Source organism: Gracilinanus agilis, chromosome 3, assembly GCF_016433145.1.
Source record: "Gracilinanus agilis isolate LMUSP501 chromosome 3, AgileGrace, whole genome shotgun sequence".
In the NCBI taxonomy this organism is placed as follows: Eukaryota; Metazoa; Chordata; class Mammalia; order Didelphimorphia; family Didelphidae; genus Gracilinanus; species Gracilinanus agilis.
The window spans coordinates 296,785,678-296,805,486 of NC_058132.1; the positions used below are offsets into that span (position 1 = coordinate 296,785,678).

Here is a 19,809-nt window from a genome sequence, read left to right on the forward strand (position 1 = left end):
CAACCTCGGTTATCCCAGCTCCTTTCTCATCAAGCTAATCTAGACATATGATTTGTTCCCTTATTCACCACCGTTGCAAAAACCATATCCCACCGTTCCGCTTTTACCCCTATATAATCAATGGCTTAAGAAACTACTAATAAATATTTGTTAATTAATTCAATGATTGGAACAGCCTTTTTCCCCTAAAAGAGAGAAGCACCAACCTCTCCAGATTTCTTTATATATAGTATAGAATACTCTCTCCGTCTGTCAACTTATAGGTATGGTGTGATTAAGTTCCCCCACCCCCACCCCACCCCCGAAGCTTCTCTTCTTAGGGATTTTGTATTCTGCCCCTCGTTCTGATCCGAATTCTTTTGGCACTAAAATTCTTCAATAAGTGATTTCTGATACATTGATTCTTATCCCCCGTTCCTTACCACCCTTTCTCTTATTACTCATTAAGTGAAAAAGTCCCAAATAGATGTTCCCTTACTGAATCCCTTAAAAAAAAATTTTTTTTTTTAAATTTAAAAACCAAACGGTTCTGATCTGCTGTAGTGAAAACTGCTCTGGCTTGAGTTTAAAATCTCTAGGGAACCAGCTCTGTGACCTTGGACAAGTCATTCTTAGGGTCATCGGTGAAATAAAGGGATAGGACAAGACTATGCCCTCCAACTCTAACATGCAACATTCAAGAGGATTCTAAGAGAATCCTTTTTCATACAGAGGGCTTAAGTAGGGACCAATTCTATCTCCCTCTTTCCCAGTTCTTTCCCCACCTTACCCGCCAAAAAACTAACACTACGTGACGAAGTTCATTGCGTGTATTGCACCGGGGCTTCCCTAACAGACACCGCCAGACTAACCGCGGCACCCTTCCCCCGCCCCTCTTCCCCCTTTCTTCCCCCCTCCCACTCTCTCCCCCCGCCCAGTCTATTCAAAGGACTCAAAGCAAGTGGTTCTCCCTCCCCGCTCCATCGGGTTGGACGCATGCGCCCCTCCGCCTCCCAGCGTGATTTATAAAAGTCCGGTTCTCCGCGAAACTTCAGAGTTTGTTGGTTGTGACTGAAGGTTGTAAAGTGATTTGGAAAGTAGTGTTTGGGCGGAAGCTGCTGCTGCTGCTGCTGCTCCTACAAGCATGGATTCAGACAGCGGAGATGGGGATGTAAGTTCAGTTTTGATCTGCTTATTTCTCTGGTTGCAAATACGTCCTCTTAGAGCAAACCCTTTCCCTTGGCAGATAAAGACAGCAATCTCCTGGTTACCTAACTTTTTTAGAGGATACCCCTTTTGCAAGACTCCCAGCGCTCAGAGAGACAACTGGCAGTAGTTATTTCTCTGGGTTGCAGAATGAATTTGGAAGTAGGAGTTTCTTTTAAGATTTGACTTGGGGATACTGAGCTGAGCGCGAGTGACTGGGTAGAACTGTGCGCTAGCTCGGTTTCTTGCGCGTTGTTTGCAAACAAAAAGGTGCATTCAGTGCAGATGTGGGTAGAGCCTGGGAAGAAACTGGCGTGTAGGAATCTCTAGGGTGAAAAGAAGGCAAGAATTGGGGCGGACGGTCGCACTAGTGGACCAGGGAAAGAAAGAGAGGGAAAGTGAAGTCCCTGTGACTTTTAAAAAAGATGCTTCGGGTTTTCTGTCCCGTGGGTGCGCTCACTCGGAGCTGTTCATGGTTCCCAGGTGCAACTTGGAAAAGGAGGAGGCAAAGAGAACATTTCTTGTTACCTCTCTTCAGCCCCCACCCCATATGAAGCTTTCTGCCCTGTGCTTGAAGATGAACTAGGTTCTTTGTGGGGGACTGGCAGAGAGTGGAAGACTGAAATCTCTTATTATGCTTTTTAAAAGCCCTTGGTATAGAAGCATTGTTGCTTGGGATTTGCAGAAGCAGTGCGGTTATGTTAGGTCAGGAGCTCGGGAGCTCTACTTTGGCGTCCGGCGTCTCCTGGCAGTGTGCGGTTGGTTTTGCCTTAAGGCTACGCGCCGGAGTCAACTCTGGGAGTTCAATAGGAGGCGCGCGAGGTTGGAGAGGTCTTTACCCGGGAGGGCGCGCAATGTTCTGTTGAATTACTGCGAGGGGAAAGGAGCTGGATGGGTGGATGGATGCAAGTGTACCAATCAGTTTGGCTCAAATACCGCCGTTTAACCGTCGGTGGTTTCCTCTTGCTTTTTTGAACCCCCAAACCCCAGTTTTGTTTCGCTTCCTCCCCCAGAGGCGCGCGATTCAAAGGCAACTGGGGTGGAGTCGCCAGGCTCTCTAAAAGGCAAGGCAGGCCCGCCCAGGTCCGGTTGGCTAGGGGTACTGGGGAGTGGAAGTCTTTTGCTGCCCTGCGTGGGAAGGGGTAAGGAGGATAAAGACAAGTGTGCCTTGAGGGTGTTGGACGGTCCGTATTCGCAATGGACTGCAGGCTGCCCAGTGCGCGGGTTCCAGCTGCTGCCCCCCTGATCCTATTAGCCAGTGGCCCGAGGGTGGAGGGAAACGGGGAGGGGGAACACTGCTATTAAACCTTGAGAAGTTGGGACAATTAAGAGGGAGGAAATGAAACTTGGGTCGAGGAGGTGAGAGTCCGGAACGCGTGACCCAAACAACAGCTTCTTCTCCACCCAGGGAAGCGAAGATCCGCTCAGCAAATACAAGAATAACCTGAAGGAATAAACACTTGCGGGAGGTGGGGCTGTACATATTAACGAGCCCAGTTTTCCATGCCTACCAGACACACCTCAAGCTCGCACTGTTTTGGCGGAGTCCCCTATCCTAACCATATGGCCACAAGGGCACAATGTTTTGTATTTAAGACGTGCTTTTTAAAAAAAAGTCGGGGGGGGGGGGAATTGCCTCAATAGAGGACTGAGGCTTTTGGTGCGCGCTTAAGCTGCTCTTTCTCCATCTCCTCATTTTCTTGCCACTATGTTTTGACTCCGCTACTCTGTATTGAACCCCCCCACTCCAACCCCAACCTGTTTCCGCCCAGAAAAATGTCTCCTGAAGTTTCTTATGATGGGTGCAGTTTAATGATTATGTGAAATGTTTGACCTTAAGGGGAAAATCTAATCTAGACTGCTTTTGGAGTTGAAGTCAAGCGAAGGGATAGGAAATTTTAAAGAAATGGTGCCATCCTACCCACCCTTCTCCAAGAACGTTGTTTCCCCTTGGAAGAATTTTTCTTTTGGTTGGGTTGGGGGGTGGTAGGGAGTGGAGGGAGTTGTGTTGCTTTTGTTTAAAGTATCAGTAGTTGTTTAACTTGATAGCTAAATGTTGGGTTTGTAATTTTCTGTCACTTAACATTTCTTATTGTTTCTTTGCAGTCCTTTACAGGCTTCATCATTGAGTTTCATGATAACAACACTATGGACGGGTTTGGTTCAGGTGATTACGAGGGCAAAGAGCCGTGTTATCCAAATGAAAATGAAGATTTCAACCGAATCTTTCTACCTACTGTGTTTTCCATCATCTTTGTGACCGGCATTGTGGGCAATGGATTGGTTATCATCGTCATGGGCTACCAGAAGAAGCTGAGAAGCATGACTGACAAGTACAGGTTGCACCTATCGGTAGCTGATCTTCTATTTGTCCTCACGCTGCCCTTTTGGGCTGTCGATGCAGCTGCAAGCTGGTATTTTGGAAATTTCCTGTGCAAGGCAGTGCATGTCATTTATACCGTCAACCTCTATGGCAGTGTCCTGATTCTGGCTTTTATTAGTTTAGACCGATACCTGGCAATCGTCCATGCAACCAACAGTCAGAGACCAAGAAAGCTGTTGGCAGAAAAGGTGGTGTATTTAGGTGTGTGGCTGCCTGCTGTCCTGCTAACAGTTCCTGATATCATTTTTGCCAACACAAGTGAAGCTGCTGGAAGATATGTTTGTGACCGGATGTACCCACATGAAAACTGGCTGATTTCTTTCCGGTTTCAGCATATCTTAGTTGGACTTGTATTACCTGGCCTAATTATCCTGACCTGTTACTGCATTATCATTTCCAAGTTGTCACACTCCAAAGGTCACCAGAAACGCAAAGCCCTGAAGACAACAGTCATACTTATCCTGGCTTTCTTCGCTTGCTGGTTGCCTTATTATATTGGCATCAGTATAGACACATTTATTCTCCTGGAGGTGATCAAGCAGGACTGTGACTTTGACAAAGCAGTACACAAATGGATCTCCATCACAGAGGCGGTGGCCTTTTTTCATTGTTGCCTGAATCCCATCCTCTATGCCTTCCTTGGGGCCAAATTTAAAACTTCTGCACAGAATGCACTGACATCAGTTAGCAGAGGCTCCAGCCTTAAGATACTTTCAAAAGGCAAGAGGGGAGGACATTCATCTGTTTCTACAGAGTCAGAATCCTCAAGTTTCCACTCCAGCTAACACCATCTTTCAAGATCTAAACAGTTTTTTTTTATAATAAAAGGACATTTTGTTACCTTTTTTTGAGATACAAAAGACTGACCATAATGTACAGCTTTTATTTACTGTTGGAATTTGTAATTTTTTTTTACTTTAGGGTTGTTTTTGTTATGTTTAATTGATTTATTTATATAAATTTGTTCATGTTCCATGTTGATGAGTGTCTAGGCAGGACCTGTGGCCAATGCTTGGTTTGCAATTGTTAATATTTGTCTGTCTGTATAGCTGTAGAAAATGTGAACTTAAAACACTTTTAGACTGTGTGGTGAATGACTTCAAGCTGGAAAAACTCTGCTCAGCTGTTTGTACATAAATAATCTCTATCCCCATTTCAACTTTTTTCCCTACTCCTCTGAAGTTGTATGGTTTACACTAGTGTAATTCTGATGTAGACATTGGCACTTATAACCAAAGTCCTTGAAACAAGTGTTAGATGGTGGTTTTTCAGTATTGAGTTAGTCTAAAAACCTGCAGTGTACATACAGTCTGTGTTAAGCTGTTAATAAAAGGAAATGGAAAACTATTTGGTGTTCCATTTGTGGTTGACTTTGTTTAGGCTTCCTAGTGCTAGTTAAAAGCCAGAGCCAACTTCTTTGAAAGATGATCCTTCTGGGGTATTGGGGGCTATAGGGGAGGGAGGGGAGTATGGGATTGAATATTAAATATTTCAAATTTCCTTACATTTGGACTCTGCTGAAAAGCTGTGATCATCAGCATTGTATCTAGACATCTAGTTAACAAGTCAATTTGACTTTTTTTTAAGGGCATGTAAGATCAGTCATACCATACCATTTAACCTGGCTAAAGACCTTTCTTTAAGATTTCTTCTATCTTGAACTTAACCGTGATTTTATCCTTAGAATGCACCATTTTCCTCCGGATTGATGTCAAAGCTTGGGAGATAAACTTTTAAAGTAGTAGCCATACTTTCCAATTTTTGCACAAGATGGGCTATAAAATATGCAGTGAGTGTATTCATTACATTAGACTGTGTAAACCTCGGCATCTTTAACAAATTTCAATTGTAGTTTCTGTGTAAAGTTTTATATGATTTCCAAGTGGCAACAAAAAAAATTTCATCAGGTCACTTTACAGATAGATGAACTAGTTTGCTCTGGATAGTTCCCTCCAAATTCAAAACTATGAAATAATTAAGACAATATTTGAACATTAACAATTGTTTCCGACAAAATCTACATCCAAATTCTGATGGCTTTCCTTTGTAAAACAAATCACATTTGTTCAAGGCAAATTATAGATCCTTTGAATGGAAGTAATTAGAATGGAATCCAATTTGTCCTACATCATACTGCAGCGCGTAATTCTAGTATAATTTAAAGTGGTATTCTATTTTATTTGAGAAGACAATTAAGAGTTGATATATACTTAAGGTTTCCAGGTTTTCCCAGAGAAACATAATCTGATAAGCATTCAATTGGGCATAGTTTTGCATTTAAATCTTTGGAATAAAACTCTTCAGCAGGAGATACAAATGGATTCACTAGAACCTTTTCTATAAATATTTATTCGATCTGAGACAATAGAAGTTCTCCAAAGGAATTCTTTTTCCTTCCTATCTTATTTGAACCCCCCCCCCCCCCCCCGCCCCAAATTCTTTCTCCTGCACTATGGAGTCACAACAAAAAGCAATTGAAGCAAATAGAAAGGGACCCTCCTCATTTTAATGGGTGTTTCATTTGAGTTTGGGACAAAGGTAGTGTAGTCTTTTCTTTGAAAAGAAAAGTATTGGGTCTCTTCCTGACCTCCTTTATCATTCCAACTCATCACAGTCTCTTCAAACATTGTCTATACCGTAGCTGTATAAAAGCTCCCAACATCCTGGTATGTCTTAGTAACCTCTTATGATTCAGGGAAATTCATTCCCTATTTGCCATGCACTGAAGTGGCTGATTGTTCCTCTCCTGTCTAGCTAAATTCCATTATGAATGGGGTCCTTGGAGGTCAGTAATGGAGCTCCAGTTGCATAATGTGAGCTAAATATTTGAGTCTTTAAGCCTGCTGCCAGAAATAGTATAAATATATCATCTAACTATTGAGTACCAACAACACAAACTTCTGAAAAGTAATTTCTTAGGGGAGAAGGAGTACTTTAAATCTTAATATTGTAAAGAACCAATGAATTAAAATGCCACTCCACAAGCTGTAGACTTCTTTTAAAATGGTGGATTCCCAGCCCCTTTTTTCTGACTACCCAATCAATTCCCAGGGCATCTTTTGCAAGTCTCAATTTTTAGAAGTTCAAGTTTAAAAGACCATTTCCAAGAACATTGTCCCATATGACCTGTTAAACACAACTGCAAAGAATGGTGTAACTCGGAATTCTGACATTCTCTGCTCTTAGATAAGGAATGGTATGAACACCCAGGATGATTGTTCAATCGAACATTTATTGAACACCTGCTATGTGACAAGCACAGAAATAGGAGCTGAGGATGCTAAGGAAAAAAAAATTGTCCTTATCTCAAGGAGCTCATGGGTTCATGTCCCAAACTTCTTCCTGGAGACAATGGTATAACTTCCACTTTTGGAGGAGTGGCGTTCAGACAACATAATAGTGGCCTACAAGTTTTTAGAAGTCAATTAAACATGAGTGAATCTGATTAAACATTTAAAGAACATGCCTATAAATAAATTAGTCTCAAAAATGGAGAAAAAAATACCCTATTAGACTTTCACAAGGCAAATGTAGTACTGATACCTAAACCAGGAATAGACAATGCAAAGAAAGAAAACTAGACCAGTATCATTAATGATAATTGATTCCAAAATTGTAAAGTCCTAGTTTAAAAAAACAACAACGCATGTGCAAAAAAATTCCCTGATCAAGTTGTATATATGCCAAGAACATTAAGAAAACATAAATAGTCATTTTAAATTCTGTCATTAATTTTGGTACTTGAGCATACAAAACTAGAGAAAAATAGTATCTACTCAAGGATACTTGGGGGGGTGGATAAGAAACATTAATCACCATATTTTTAGAAAATGGGAGAGGGGGACAGCTGGGTGGCTCAGTGGATTGAGAGCCAAGCCCAGAGGCATGATGGTCCTGGGTTCAAATATGATCTCAGACATTTCCTAGCTGTGTGACCCTGGGCAAGTCATTTAACCCTCATTGTCTAGCCCTTACCACTCTTCTGCCTTAGACTCAATACACAATATTGATTCTAAGATGAAGGTAAGGGTTTAAAAAAAAATAGGTATTTAGAGAAAAGTGAAAGAACAAAACCAACAATTCTGGAGAAGAGGAAGAGTGAAGACCTTTATCTGTGCGTATCAAAAAGGACTTCTCTAAAGGAGATGCCCTCTGAATTGGATCTTGAAAGAGGAGAAATACATCCATAGGGAGGGAAAGAGAGAGGAAGAAGGAATGCATTCCTGCTGGATGCAGGGAGGGGGAGGGAGGAAGTTGAGATTATCAAAGAAAAAATTGTTCAGTTTCCCTAGTATAGAATTTGCAAAGGTTCAAAATGGTAGGTTGGATGCAAGTTGTAAAAGGTCTTAATGTTCTCTCTTTTTCCTCATATGTCTAATCATTTGGTAAGTTCTACTTATTGTTTGCCCTCACATTTCTCCTATCTCTCCTCTTTATTCATATAGCCATCATACCCTCATCAATTCTTGTCTAAAGGGTTATTATAACCTCCTAATAGGTTTCCTGGCCTCAGATCTTTCTCCCCTCCACTCCATCCTCCAAATCGCTGACAAAATTGATATTCCTAAGGGACATGTAGGTGGCTCAGTGGATAGAAAACCAGGCCTGGAGATAGGGGGTCCTGAGATTAAATCTGGCCTCAGATCCCTCCTAGCTGTGGGATCCTGGGCTCAATTTAACCCCATTTAATCCCAGTTACCTAGCCCTTACTGCTCTTCTGCCTTGAAATTAATACTCAGTATTGATTCTGAGACAAAAGGTAAGGGTTTTACCCAGCTCTTACTGTTCTTCTGCCTTGAAATCAATACTCAGAATTGGTTCCGAGACAAAAATAAGGGTTTAAAAAAAGAGAGATATTCCTAAAAACATAGGATTGACCATGTCACTCACCTGCTCAATAAACTCTCATGACTGTCTACAACCTCTAGATTCAAATACAAACTCCTCAGTTTAGTATTTAAAGCACACTTCATAAGGCCTGGTACTTAGGAAGCACTTAAAAATGTTTGTTACCTAATATTGCAACCAAGCTCCAACCTATTTTTTTCAGGCTCTTAACTCATCAGGACTCCAGACAACAGTCTAAGACAGAGTTGTAGTGGAAACTTCCTCACCCAAGACTTCTCTGTTCCAGTGGACTCACAAATCTAGACTCCTTTCCCTATCATCATTTTTGCAGTTGTCATTTTTATTATTATTCATAACTTCAATTTCCTCTATAGTCTTTGGCATTTGCTGAAGGATACCTTTCAAGGGATCCTCAAGTCTTTCCATGTCTCCCTCAACCAAATTATAAGCCCCCTGAGGACAGGGATCCTCCCTTATATTTTTTCCCCATGTCCCTTGAGAGCCCTAACATAGAGCCATCTCGTACTAGGCACACAGCAAATGCTAGCTAACTAACATGTTGTGAGCAAACATCTCACAAAGCGAAGAGGGGGAAAAGAACAAAAGAAGATGAAATGCTAGAAGCATTTTGAAAATTCTAAAACAGCTGAAAATTCTCAAGTTTTCCGCAAAGCCCAGGCTGTCTCTAAAGACATTGATGTTTACTCACTTAATCCTCACCATCAGCCATGACTCAATTTGGATCACTTCCCATTTTCTTCTAGCTTTTGTTTGGTTGTATTGTGTGTGTAATCATTTTTTTTTTTTGGTCGTTTTTTGTTTTTCTCTTTTAGAAAGAGGAATGATTAGCTACCAGCTATTGTTCAGTTAGAAAATGTCTCTAACTGTCCTGGATTAATTTAAATCAGCCCCATTGCTTCCAGCAATTAAAATCTGCTAGAAATCCATCTTAAGACTAAAAATCCATGCTTTCAGCCAGGCTAGAGAGGGTCCATAACTTGATATTAGCAAAACTATTTAAGGTAGAAGTTCTTAATTTTTTTTTGTGTGTCAGCGAATCTTTTGATAGACTGAGAAAGACTGTAGATCTTTTCTCAGAATCGTGTTTCTTTAAATGCTTAAAATAGAATATATAGCATTATAAACGATTTACATTGAAATACAATTATCAGAATATTTCTGAATGAATTCATGGATACCAAGTTAAGAACTCATTAAAGAAAAAATAATTCCTAGTAAAACTTAAGAGTATAATCAGAACAACACTAGGCACACTTACTGAACAAAGGGAGAGCAGAGTACAGATTGGACTATTGACTCTGGATTTCCTTGACCCCAAACACCACCCCATTCCCATTGCACTGCTATATCTTGGTTCTCCTCTTTCCCTTTCCATGTTCTTTCTTGGTTCTTTTTTTCTTCTTCTTGCTCTCTAGTGTTGGCATGCTCTGTCCTTGTCCCTCTGATCTTTCTGTGTTCACTCATTTGGGAACCAAATTTACTCTCAGAGATCTGTGACTCATGTCCTGGACTTCCTATATATTCAGCCCAACTTCCTACTTTTCCTATCTCCATCTCCAGTTTTGTCCACTGATCACTGATATGCAGAACAATGACTCTGCTCCCCTTGAAAGATGCTAAGTTACAAGATTCAATTGTCATAAGTTCATAACATATTTATTCCTAAGACAAAAAAGGAAACAGGCATTTTAGACAGATTTTCAACATCAATGGAGGAAAAATGTGATCAAGAGTTGACATATGTTATTCATCATTTATTTTGAAGAAGACCGAAGATGTCTTGACTTGTGAGTAAATAGATTTCAGTAAGAAAGAGTTGCCCAAAGACATAAGCCTCCAGAAAACCAATAAGGAAACGAGACCAGCCAAGTGTGGTACAGTGGATAGAGCACTGGGCCTGGAATAGGAAGACCAGAGTTCAAGTCTAGCTTCAGACACTTAACAGCTGTGTGATCCTAGGAAAGTTATTTAGCCCTGCTTGCCTCAATTTCCTCATCTGTAAAATGAGTTAGAGAAAAAAATGACAAAACCACTCCAGTATCTTTGCCAAGAAAACCCTAAATGGGATCATAAAGAGTGGTACAAGAAAGCAATTTCATCCATTAGACTATGAGTTCCTTTAGGATAGAGATGGTTTTGCCTTTCTTTGCACCCTCATTACATTAATGTTAGGCACATAGTAATCATTTAATAAATGTTTATTGAGTGACTGACCCTTTCGTGACTTTATTTCACAAATTTCCTCTTCCTAGAAGAAGCATGCGTGTAGCAAAGCCTAGATTCTTCCCTTCTCAAAGCTTTTTCATCATCTCTAATCAAGTGAGCCCAACTTGCTTTATTAAGTCAGTGTTCCCCACATGTACAGTCAACAAATGAAAGACTTTTTTTTTAGTTCTGGTCACTTCTTGTTAGCTCTCTGGTCCCACTATCGGAGTACATAGTTCTGGGCAGAAACCACAGAAAAGCAAAGGAAAGTTGTGACTAGCTAAGCAGGTGTTACATCGAATTACAGCAAATCGTCCTTTTTTTGCCAGATGCTCCAGAAGGGTATTCAATTTCCCACCTGTGAGTCAAGAAAAATCAAACTATCTAAACACAAGAATGGCTGTTTCATTTTCATTTTTACCTTTCTTTTAAAATATACAAGTTGTAACCTCACTGATTTCTTCATTTAATGGAAAAGGAGTCTGCTATAAATAAAACCGAGTGGCAGAGGAAGCTTCCCTTCCCTTCCGTTCTGCTGACACTTGCAGCAGTCCAAATGTGGCTACAACCAGGAGCTTGAATAACAGTAAAAACTGGAACAGACTAAAAGATACAGAGAAAAAGGTAGGAGGCAATTTTTCTGCCTTCTGACCACTGGAAAACATCTTGCCAGATTCATAGAAGAGAATTAAGCTTGTCATTTTGCTTCTAGCCAGTCCTAATTCCTCCACAGAGACTTCTGATTACTTATCCTATGATTTTGCCCTTCTATGAATTCTTAAAACAACTGCATTCTCTATCGTGTAATCAAGAGTGGGTTTTAAACAAAATTTGATAATAGATATAAAAGTTGTGAAAGTTTGAAGTGTTATATAACTGTAAGGTATTATTAGTATTATCATAATGATTATCAATATTCATTATCTTTTTTCAAACCTTTTATTATTTTTCTGGTCATTTCCATGCTTACAAATATTACTTGGGTTTTTTTAAAACCCTATCTTCTGTTTTAGAATCAAAACTAAATATGAGTTCCAAGGCAGAAGAGCAGTTAGGACTAGGCAACTGGGGTTAAGTGACTTGCCCAGAGTCACACAACTAGAAAGTGTCTAAAGTCATATTTGAACCCAGATCCTCTTGAATATGGGCCTGGTACTCTATCCACTGTGCTACCTACATGCCCTCCACACATATCTTTTTGTACCCTTTTGGTATTTACAAATATGTCCATGATATTTGTTTATATATCTTTTTCTTTTAAACCCTTACCTTTCATCTTAGAATTAATACTAAGTATTGATTCTAAGGCAGAAGAATGGTAAGGGCGAGGCAATGGGGATTAAGTGACTTGCCCAGGGTTACAAAACAAGGAAGTGTCTGAGATCATATTTGAACCCAGAACCTGGGCCTGGTTGTCAATCCACCCAGCCACTCAGCTGCCCCCTGTTTATATATCTTATCAACAAACTACAATTAGATCAAGTTGGTATTGAAGCTTTGTCTCTGTTCCCTGGAATCTTGAAGCTGACTAGCTTAGGGTGGTTATTAAAAGAAGTGCCCAAATAACTCTGACACAGGAGAGACAAGGGTAAGTACAAAGGAGAGACCCAGGAAACATATTATGAAATGAGAAAGGTCACTCTAAAAGAAAAAAACAAACTACTTTTTTCTATCTTAATCTTTGATTAGATATTAGATATCTTTGATTTGATATTGTAATTAACAAACATTTATTTCTTGCCATCTCACTCTCCTCAAATTGAACAATAAAAAAATAAGAAATATTCAGAGTCAAAAGAAATTAGCATATTGGCCATATCCAAAAACATATTTCATGTTCAGGATTTTAAGCTCATCAGCTTTGTGACAAGTGACAGGTGACATGTTTCCTCTTCATCTTTTGGAATCATGATTTCTTCGTTGTCGTCACATGGTTTGTCATTGCCTTTTCAGCTTTCTAAAGTCCCTCAAGTTGTTTTTCTTTACAATGTACATGTCAAAGAATGCTATCCACAGACAGTGAAAGAACTGTTGGAGTCAAAATATATATCAAAGCATATGGTTTTTCACTTTGGTTTATTTGGGTTTTTAGTTTTATATGAGTATTCTCTTACAAAAATGAACAATATGGAAATATGTTTTGCATGATAATACATGTAGAAACCAGATCAAATTGCTTGCCAGCTCCAGGAAGGGAGAGAGAATGGAGAGAGGAAGACAATTTGGATCATATAACTTCAGAAAATTTATGTGGAAATGTATTATATGTAATTGGTCAAATGAAATATTTTTACAAATATAATGGAGATATTACTGTAGAAATTATTTTTCTAGTAGAAATTATTTCCCTAGTTTTGCTCCCTTCCCTCTGAATCAGTTCATAGGTATTCCCAGTTTGCCCTAAAATTATCTACTTCATCACTTCTTAGGGCACAATAATATTCCATTACTATTTTATAAAGTTTGTCTGCTTGTTCTCCAATAGGTGGGTTCCCTCTCAGTTTCAAGGTTTTTACTATTGGGGAAAAAAACTAGCTTAAGGCATTTGTACATATAAGGCCTTTTCCTCTTTCTTTGATCATTCTGCGGTATAGGTCTTCTAATGCTATCCTCTAGGTCAAAGGGCATATGTACAGTTTAATAACTTTTGGCATAATTCCAAATTGCTTTCAGGAATGTACCAATTCATAGCTCCATCAGGAGTTCATTAGTGTGTCTGTTTTCCCATTCCCCACTCTAACATTTACCATTTTCCTCCTCTGTCATCTATGCCAATGTGATTAGAATTAGAACCTCAAACTAGCTTTAATTTCTCTAATAATTAGTGATTTGGAATTTTTCATATGACTGTTACTAATTTGGATTTCTTACTTTGAAAGCTACTTCTTCATTCTTTGACCATTTATCTATTAGGGAATAGCTCTTAGTCTTATTTGAATTAGTTCTCTGTAAACCTTGGATGTGAAAACTATATAAAATAAATTTGCTGCAAATAAGTTTTCTCAATTATGTTTCCTTTCTCATTTTATTTGCATTTTATATACTATTAAAGCTTAAAACAGGCAGCTAGGTGGCACAGTGACTCATCTTCTTGAGTTGAAATCTGGCCTGGGACACTCACCAGTTGTGTGACCCTGGGCAAGTCATTTAACCTTGTTTGCTTCAGTTTCCTCATCTGTGAAATGAGCTGGAGAAGGAAATGGCAAACCACTCCAATATCTTTGCCAGAAAAAAACTCAAACGGGGTCATGAAGAGTCAGAGACAACTGAAAAGACTGAACAACAAAAAGCCTTAAGCTGTACCAATACTTTTGGGACAGCCTATAAAATCAGAATTGTCCATTCTATCTTCTGTGATGGAGAAGGATCACTTTTAAATGGAGGCAGTCAGGGAATTTTTCAAGGATAAAAAGGCATCTGGGTTGAGCCTGACAATAAAGATATCAAAGACTAGCTCTTCCCTTTAAAGCAATAACACAGAGAACATGGTTCTCTGAAGCAATTCTCATGATTCTCACATTCTGCTTAGCTCTTCCGTTCAGTTCAAAAATCAAAAAACAGTTATTAAGCACTCATTATAAGCATAGATATTGTCCGTGTTGACATGTTTCTATTGGGCTATCGATTTTGCTATTTTAGAAAAGAGAATGAAGAAAGAGGATTTCAATTTTTTTTTACCTATTTTTGCTCCATTTCTTCCCTGTTGTCAGTTCCTGGGGAGCAGGGATTCTATATCTCTTCCTTCTTTTATAAGACCCTCTAGCAGCTAGTACTGGCTCTGCCCACAGATAAAAGTTGTTGACTGAGCATTGACTAAAACCCCTTGGACTTCAGCAGCATATGCCCTTGCCCCTCCATGGCAATAACCACCAGTCACAACTTTTGGCAACAGTTCCCCTGAGAGAGTCAATAAATAGGACAAAAGGAAAAAAAAATCATAACCCTTGACAATGAATAGCGTTTCACAGCCACACACTGTGCCACCCTCAAAGGCACAAGCCAAACAAAGGAGCAGAAGGGATTTGGGCCAGCCCCCAGCTTGCAGGGATAGAACAATGTACCTTTCTGTAGAATAGTTATAACTTCTTTGTTTTCTTTCTATCTGCAGGCCCCCCTACTTCACAAGGCTAGAATTATTTTCAAAGGCTTTTGCTAACGACCCACTATTTATTGAAATATCTCAAAGTCTGTTTCTCTAAATGTCAGTGCACACTTCTTCCAGTGAGGATCCCAGATCCTGTTTCTAAGACAAAAGGACTGACTCAAAGGAGAGAGGATAAGAGGGTTACTCTAGTCTTTTGGCACCTAACTAAACTCCTGGCAATGTGATTTAGAGAAAAGAGCACTGGAAAAGGAGCAATCCAACTGCCATGTTGGAAACAGGACTGGGTTTGGAATCGGGTCTTTCTATCATTTTTTAGCCATGTCTGACTCTTTGTAACCCCATTTGGGATTTTCTTAGTAAAGATTCCAGAACTGTTTTTCATTTCCTTCTTCAGATCAAATGAGTTAAATGATTTGCAGAGGATCACACAGATAGTAAGTGTCTGAGGCCAGATTTGAACTCAGGAAGATCAGTCTTCCGGCTTCTACTATGCCACCTAGCCACCCCTACTTGGAATCAAAGGAACTGAGCTTAAAACCTGGCTCTGCTTCCTACAATAGGACTTCCTTTTACCTGACCAATACATTCCACGACCCTTTGCTTAAGTTGAAAATCGTATGTAATAATGAATCCCTTTATTTAATAAATATTTTTTCTATGAACATAGGCACTTTATGGCTTTTCTTAGTCTTTTCAGAGCTACTAGTATCAGTACTCTTGAACTTTGGAACTATTATTATAACTAAATAGCATTAATGAAACAAAGAAAAGCACTGCTCGGACATGAACATGACTTGTTGCAAGTGAGAACTCTGGACAAAGACTGATACAGAGATCTAATATTTGGTGCAAAACAATGTAATGACACCCTGATGTATCTCAGTAGGAGAATAAGAGTGAATAAATTGCAGTGAGACTTTAAGATTCTTGGGGAAATGGCAAGGATTTGGTACATAATTAAATTTTTTAATTTTATGTATTTTTCTACCTTAATTTTTTTTCTGTCATCAATTGTATATACCTGAATTCTTGTGTGTGGAGTTTGAGTAAAATGAGATCCTACTGTACAACCTTAAGTAAACTCTCTGGGCCTGGAGGGAGTTGGACTGGAACATCTCAAAGACCTCTTCCAGCCATGACCCTCTGAGGCAGAAGACATGCAGTAAAGACCCATCTCAGACACTAGCTGGGTGAAACTGGGTGTGTTTCTTCTTTGAACCTTAGTTTCCTCTTCAGGAAAATGGAGATAAAACTTTTCATCTTGCTTACTTCTCAGGATTACTGTGAGAAAAGTATCTTGTAAACTTCAAAGTATTATGGAAAGTGAGTTAGTATTACTAGAGAGAGATTCTTTTTTAAGGAAGGGGAGAATCCCACATAAAATGCCTGACTGATGAAAAACACCATGAGAATAAAATGGAGGAGAGAGCAGGTACAATGTGAGTCAAAAGTAGGCTAGCCATGTATGTCCAGGAAAAATTTCCCAGTGAAACTTTCAAAAGGGGGTATCAGGACCCAAAAGGGTCATCGTAGAAGAATTCCTTATAGATTAATGCTTTGAGACATTGAGTGGTATCCAACTCAAATAGAAACTGGGGAGGGGGAGACACTAATCTGTATATATGGGTCCTTTTACGCTGAGTATTCACTAAATTTTAAAATATATTATCCATATTTTATTACATTTTTATTTATTTCATTAAGTATTTTCCCAATTATATTTTAATTTAGTTCCTATAGCAACCCATGTTTAATATAACTGTTCCAGAGAATGGCTTTGGCCAACTCTAAAGAGTATATCATATTGGACAATTGGACAAAATATTACAAAAAATAAGATGGTCTAATCCTGGAGTTAAGATATTGCATCGAGAGGGACCAAGCATTCCTAGTAACTAGTCACTCCAGGCTACATCTATTAAGGTGTACTCCAGAAATGATTTGAGGCTTGGGATCCTTCAAAGATATTATCCTCCAGTTGTTGGATCTTTTGAAATACACAGGAAAGTAAATACACTCAAAAGCATAAAGGAAATCTCTGAAGAGGCCATGCCATTCACAGAATCACTGGGAGATTGAGTTATGACGCTGTAGGACTTAAAGTCAGACAATGCACAAATGACCAACTCTAGGTATTCCATTTAAATGACCATTTTTGTATTGTCTTAAATAGGAAATGGTGTGTTGGGGAAGCACTTCCTTCATTTTGCTAAGCCTTTAAGTCCCATAACAATTGTACATACTGCAAAATGCCAAAAGTGGGAAAATTTTAGCCCCCTAAAAGACCCCCATTTGCTTTTGAGGAAAGGATAGTACTCAAATTTTGTTGCTGATTTTGATGGTGGAGGAAAGACTTCAGATAGAGGTCAGGGCACTAGTAAAAGGTGAAAAATATTAACTCTCCTAAGATTAAAATACAAATAATCTGGGGATTTTACAAAATGATTTTTAAAATGTCCACATTTTATAATAATAAAATCTTTCCTCTAGGTAAATTAGCTGTGCCCCCATGGATATCAAGCTTCTTTAAATATGCCTACACTTTAAAACTACAAATATTGGGTTGCCTATCTTTTTACATCCCCTCCTACATTTATTCCAATCTTTTGTTACCTTTGTCAGTTTTCTGAGTATGAGGTGAAACTTCAGAGTTCTTTGATGCAATCTTTTATCTAGTTCTAAATAGCTTTAATATAAATTTATGAACTACTTACCAGGCAAGGGCATAGGATCATGTTAGGAACTGGGGATACAAAGACAAAAATGAATAATCATAATCCACAAGGAGTTTATATAGTGAGGAGTGAAGGGGAGAAAGGAGAGAACAAAACAGACATACAAGTAAATACTAAGAAGTTTTTTCCCACATAAAAATAAAGAATGGATTTATTACAATTCACATTCTAGTACAATTTAGAATAAATCTACATTCTTAGTAACTAAATCATTAAAAATGAACAAAAAATAATTTACAGAGTTGGAGACTCTTTCAGTCCAAATAGGTCCAAAAGTGATCAGACATTGCTTTTTGTTTTTAAATTAAAATTATTGATCATCTCCTCTTTGCCTTAAATTTCTAGATTTTCCACTAAAATCTTCTCTTTTTTAAAGACTGAGGCTGCTGCTTCTGCCACATCTCTGTAAAAAGGTCATTTCCATTTCTAAATCTATTATGCTATGCAAAGTAATAAAAAATTATAATTCTAAGAGGGATAAAAGGATCATATATTTAGAACTGGAAGGGAACTCAGAACTGTCCTCATTTTACAAATAAGAAAACTAAGGCTCAGATGTTAAGTGACTTACCTAAGGCTATACAACAAGGAAAAGTATCAGAAGAAGAATTTAAACCTAACAAGTATTAAATCCACTATAGGGAGGTTGTGTTAATAATTGACAATATCAAGAATGGCAGCTTGTAGGAGGTAGCACCTAATTTGCGCTTTGCAGGACCCTAGAGATTCAGGTATGTAAAGCTGAAGAGAGAATGCATTCTGGACATGGAGGGCCACTTGTGCAAAGACATGGGAAAGGGAACATCCAGAATACCCATCAACAAAAATTTGAGGGCATGAGGGGGAGTAATATGAAATAAGACTAGAAAGGTGGGGGGGGGGAGGAGCCAGATTGCTGAGGGCTTTAAATGCCAGACTAAGGAATTTGGACTTTATCCTAGAAGCAGTAGGGTATCATTGACAATTTTTGAATAGGAGACTGACATGGTCAGGTCTGTGTTTGACGAATGCCAGTTGGCAGCTTTGTGGAAGATGGATTGGTGAGGAAACAGATTGAAATCAGGGAGTCCAAGAAAGCTATTGAAACAGTTTTGGCAAAAAGTAACTAAGTACAGAATTGAGATAGAAGCTATATGAACTGACAGAAGACAGATGCAAAAGTGGTTATGGAAGTAGGATTACAAATTTTGGCAACTAACTAATTGGGGGTTGGGGAGATAGAAATGTCAAAGATAACTCCAGAACTGTGAAAGGAAGGCAACTTGAAGGAAGGTGGCACCCAGCAAGAGAAACAGGGAAATTAAAAGCAGGGAAGGCTTGTGGTGGATGGAAATATAAGTGCTATTCTGCAGCAGTGCTAAGTTGGAGATTCCTGGGGGGCATGTAGGTAGAGATCCACCACAGGAATCAATCATCCTTCAATCTTACCTTTGCTCTTTGCCCAGGTCTCTTGAGTCATCACAGGATTTGGATGAGATGGAAATCAAGAACTCCAGTCCTTCAAATGAGATGGAAAACTACCTGGTCTAATCATCTGCCTATCACTGTCTCCTCTATCATGTTAACAAGCATTTATTAAACACCTAGTAAATGCCAGCCCTCTGGCCAACTACTGAGATACTAAGAAAGACAAAGACAAAGAAGATCTCTGATCTGAAGGATCTCAAAGTCTAATTGGAGAGATGGACATGCAAATGACTATGTGCAGACTAGATATAGATAGGATAAACTGAAGAAAATCACCAAAGGAAAGTCACCAATACTAAAAGGGATTGGGAAAAGCTTTTTGTAGAAGATAGGATTTTAAGTAGGATCTGAAGGAATCCAAGAGGCAGAGATGAGAAGGGAGAAATTCTACAATGGAAGACAACCAGATCCTAAGATCCCACAGGCCTTACCATTTGCCTTTCCTCTTTTCCCTGAAGTCCCCTAACACTATCATCTTTTTTTACTATTTTTAATTTTTTTCCAGATTACATGTTAATACAATTTTCAAAAATCATTTTCTGACATTTTGCTATCCATCCTCTCTACCTCCTTCCCACTGCTATAGGCAATAGCTTCCATATTTAAAATACTATAAATTTGCTTCCCCTACAATAGCGTTGGCTAAGGTGTGACATTCGGGGAGCTGCTCAGTTCCCAGAGATGAGGACATTTTTTGCATGTCCCGTCCCTCTGTCCAACAGCTGAAAGCAAGAATTTTCTTCCTTCATTCTCTGGGGGCTCATAGGCAGCTTGAAGTTGCAGTTTGGGCACCTGAACTGGGAAACTTTTGCCAACGTTGCCCTATGTTATAACAAGGGATTTATAAAATGAGAAGCAAG

General features: G+C 39.1%; 1 protein-coding gene across 1 annotated transcript; it reads left to right on the top strand.

Moving 5' to 3' along the window:
• Positions 1–1,070: 1,070 nt before the first annotated feature.
• On the top strand, positions 1,071–4,915 carry CXCR4 (C-X-C motif chemokine receptor 4). The gene is made up of 2 exons (XM_044666611.1): positions 1,071–1,150; positions 3,292–4,915. Exons 1-2 carry the CDS (start codon positions 1,124–1,126, stop codon positions 4,351–4,353), a joined length of 1,089 nt encoding a protein of 362 aa, XP_044522546.1. The 5' UTR covers positions 1,071–1,123; the 3' UTR covers positions 4,354–4,915.
• The last annotated feature ends 14,894 nt before the right edge of the window (positions 4,916–19,809 follow it).

What these genes read in the sequence shown, in the direction of transcription:
- CXCR4 (XM_044666611.1), top strand. Translation starts at nt 1,124, where the DNA reads ATGGATTCAGACAGCGGAGATGGGGAT. An exon ending in CAGACAGCGGAGATGGGGAT is followed by an intron (nt 1,151 to 3,291) that starts GTAAGTTCAGTT and finishes GTTTCTTTGCAG; the next exon opens with TCCTTTACAGGCTTCATCAT.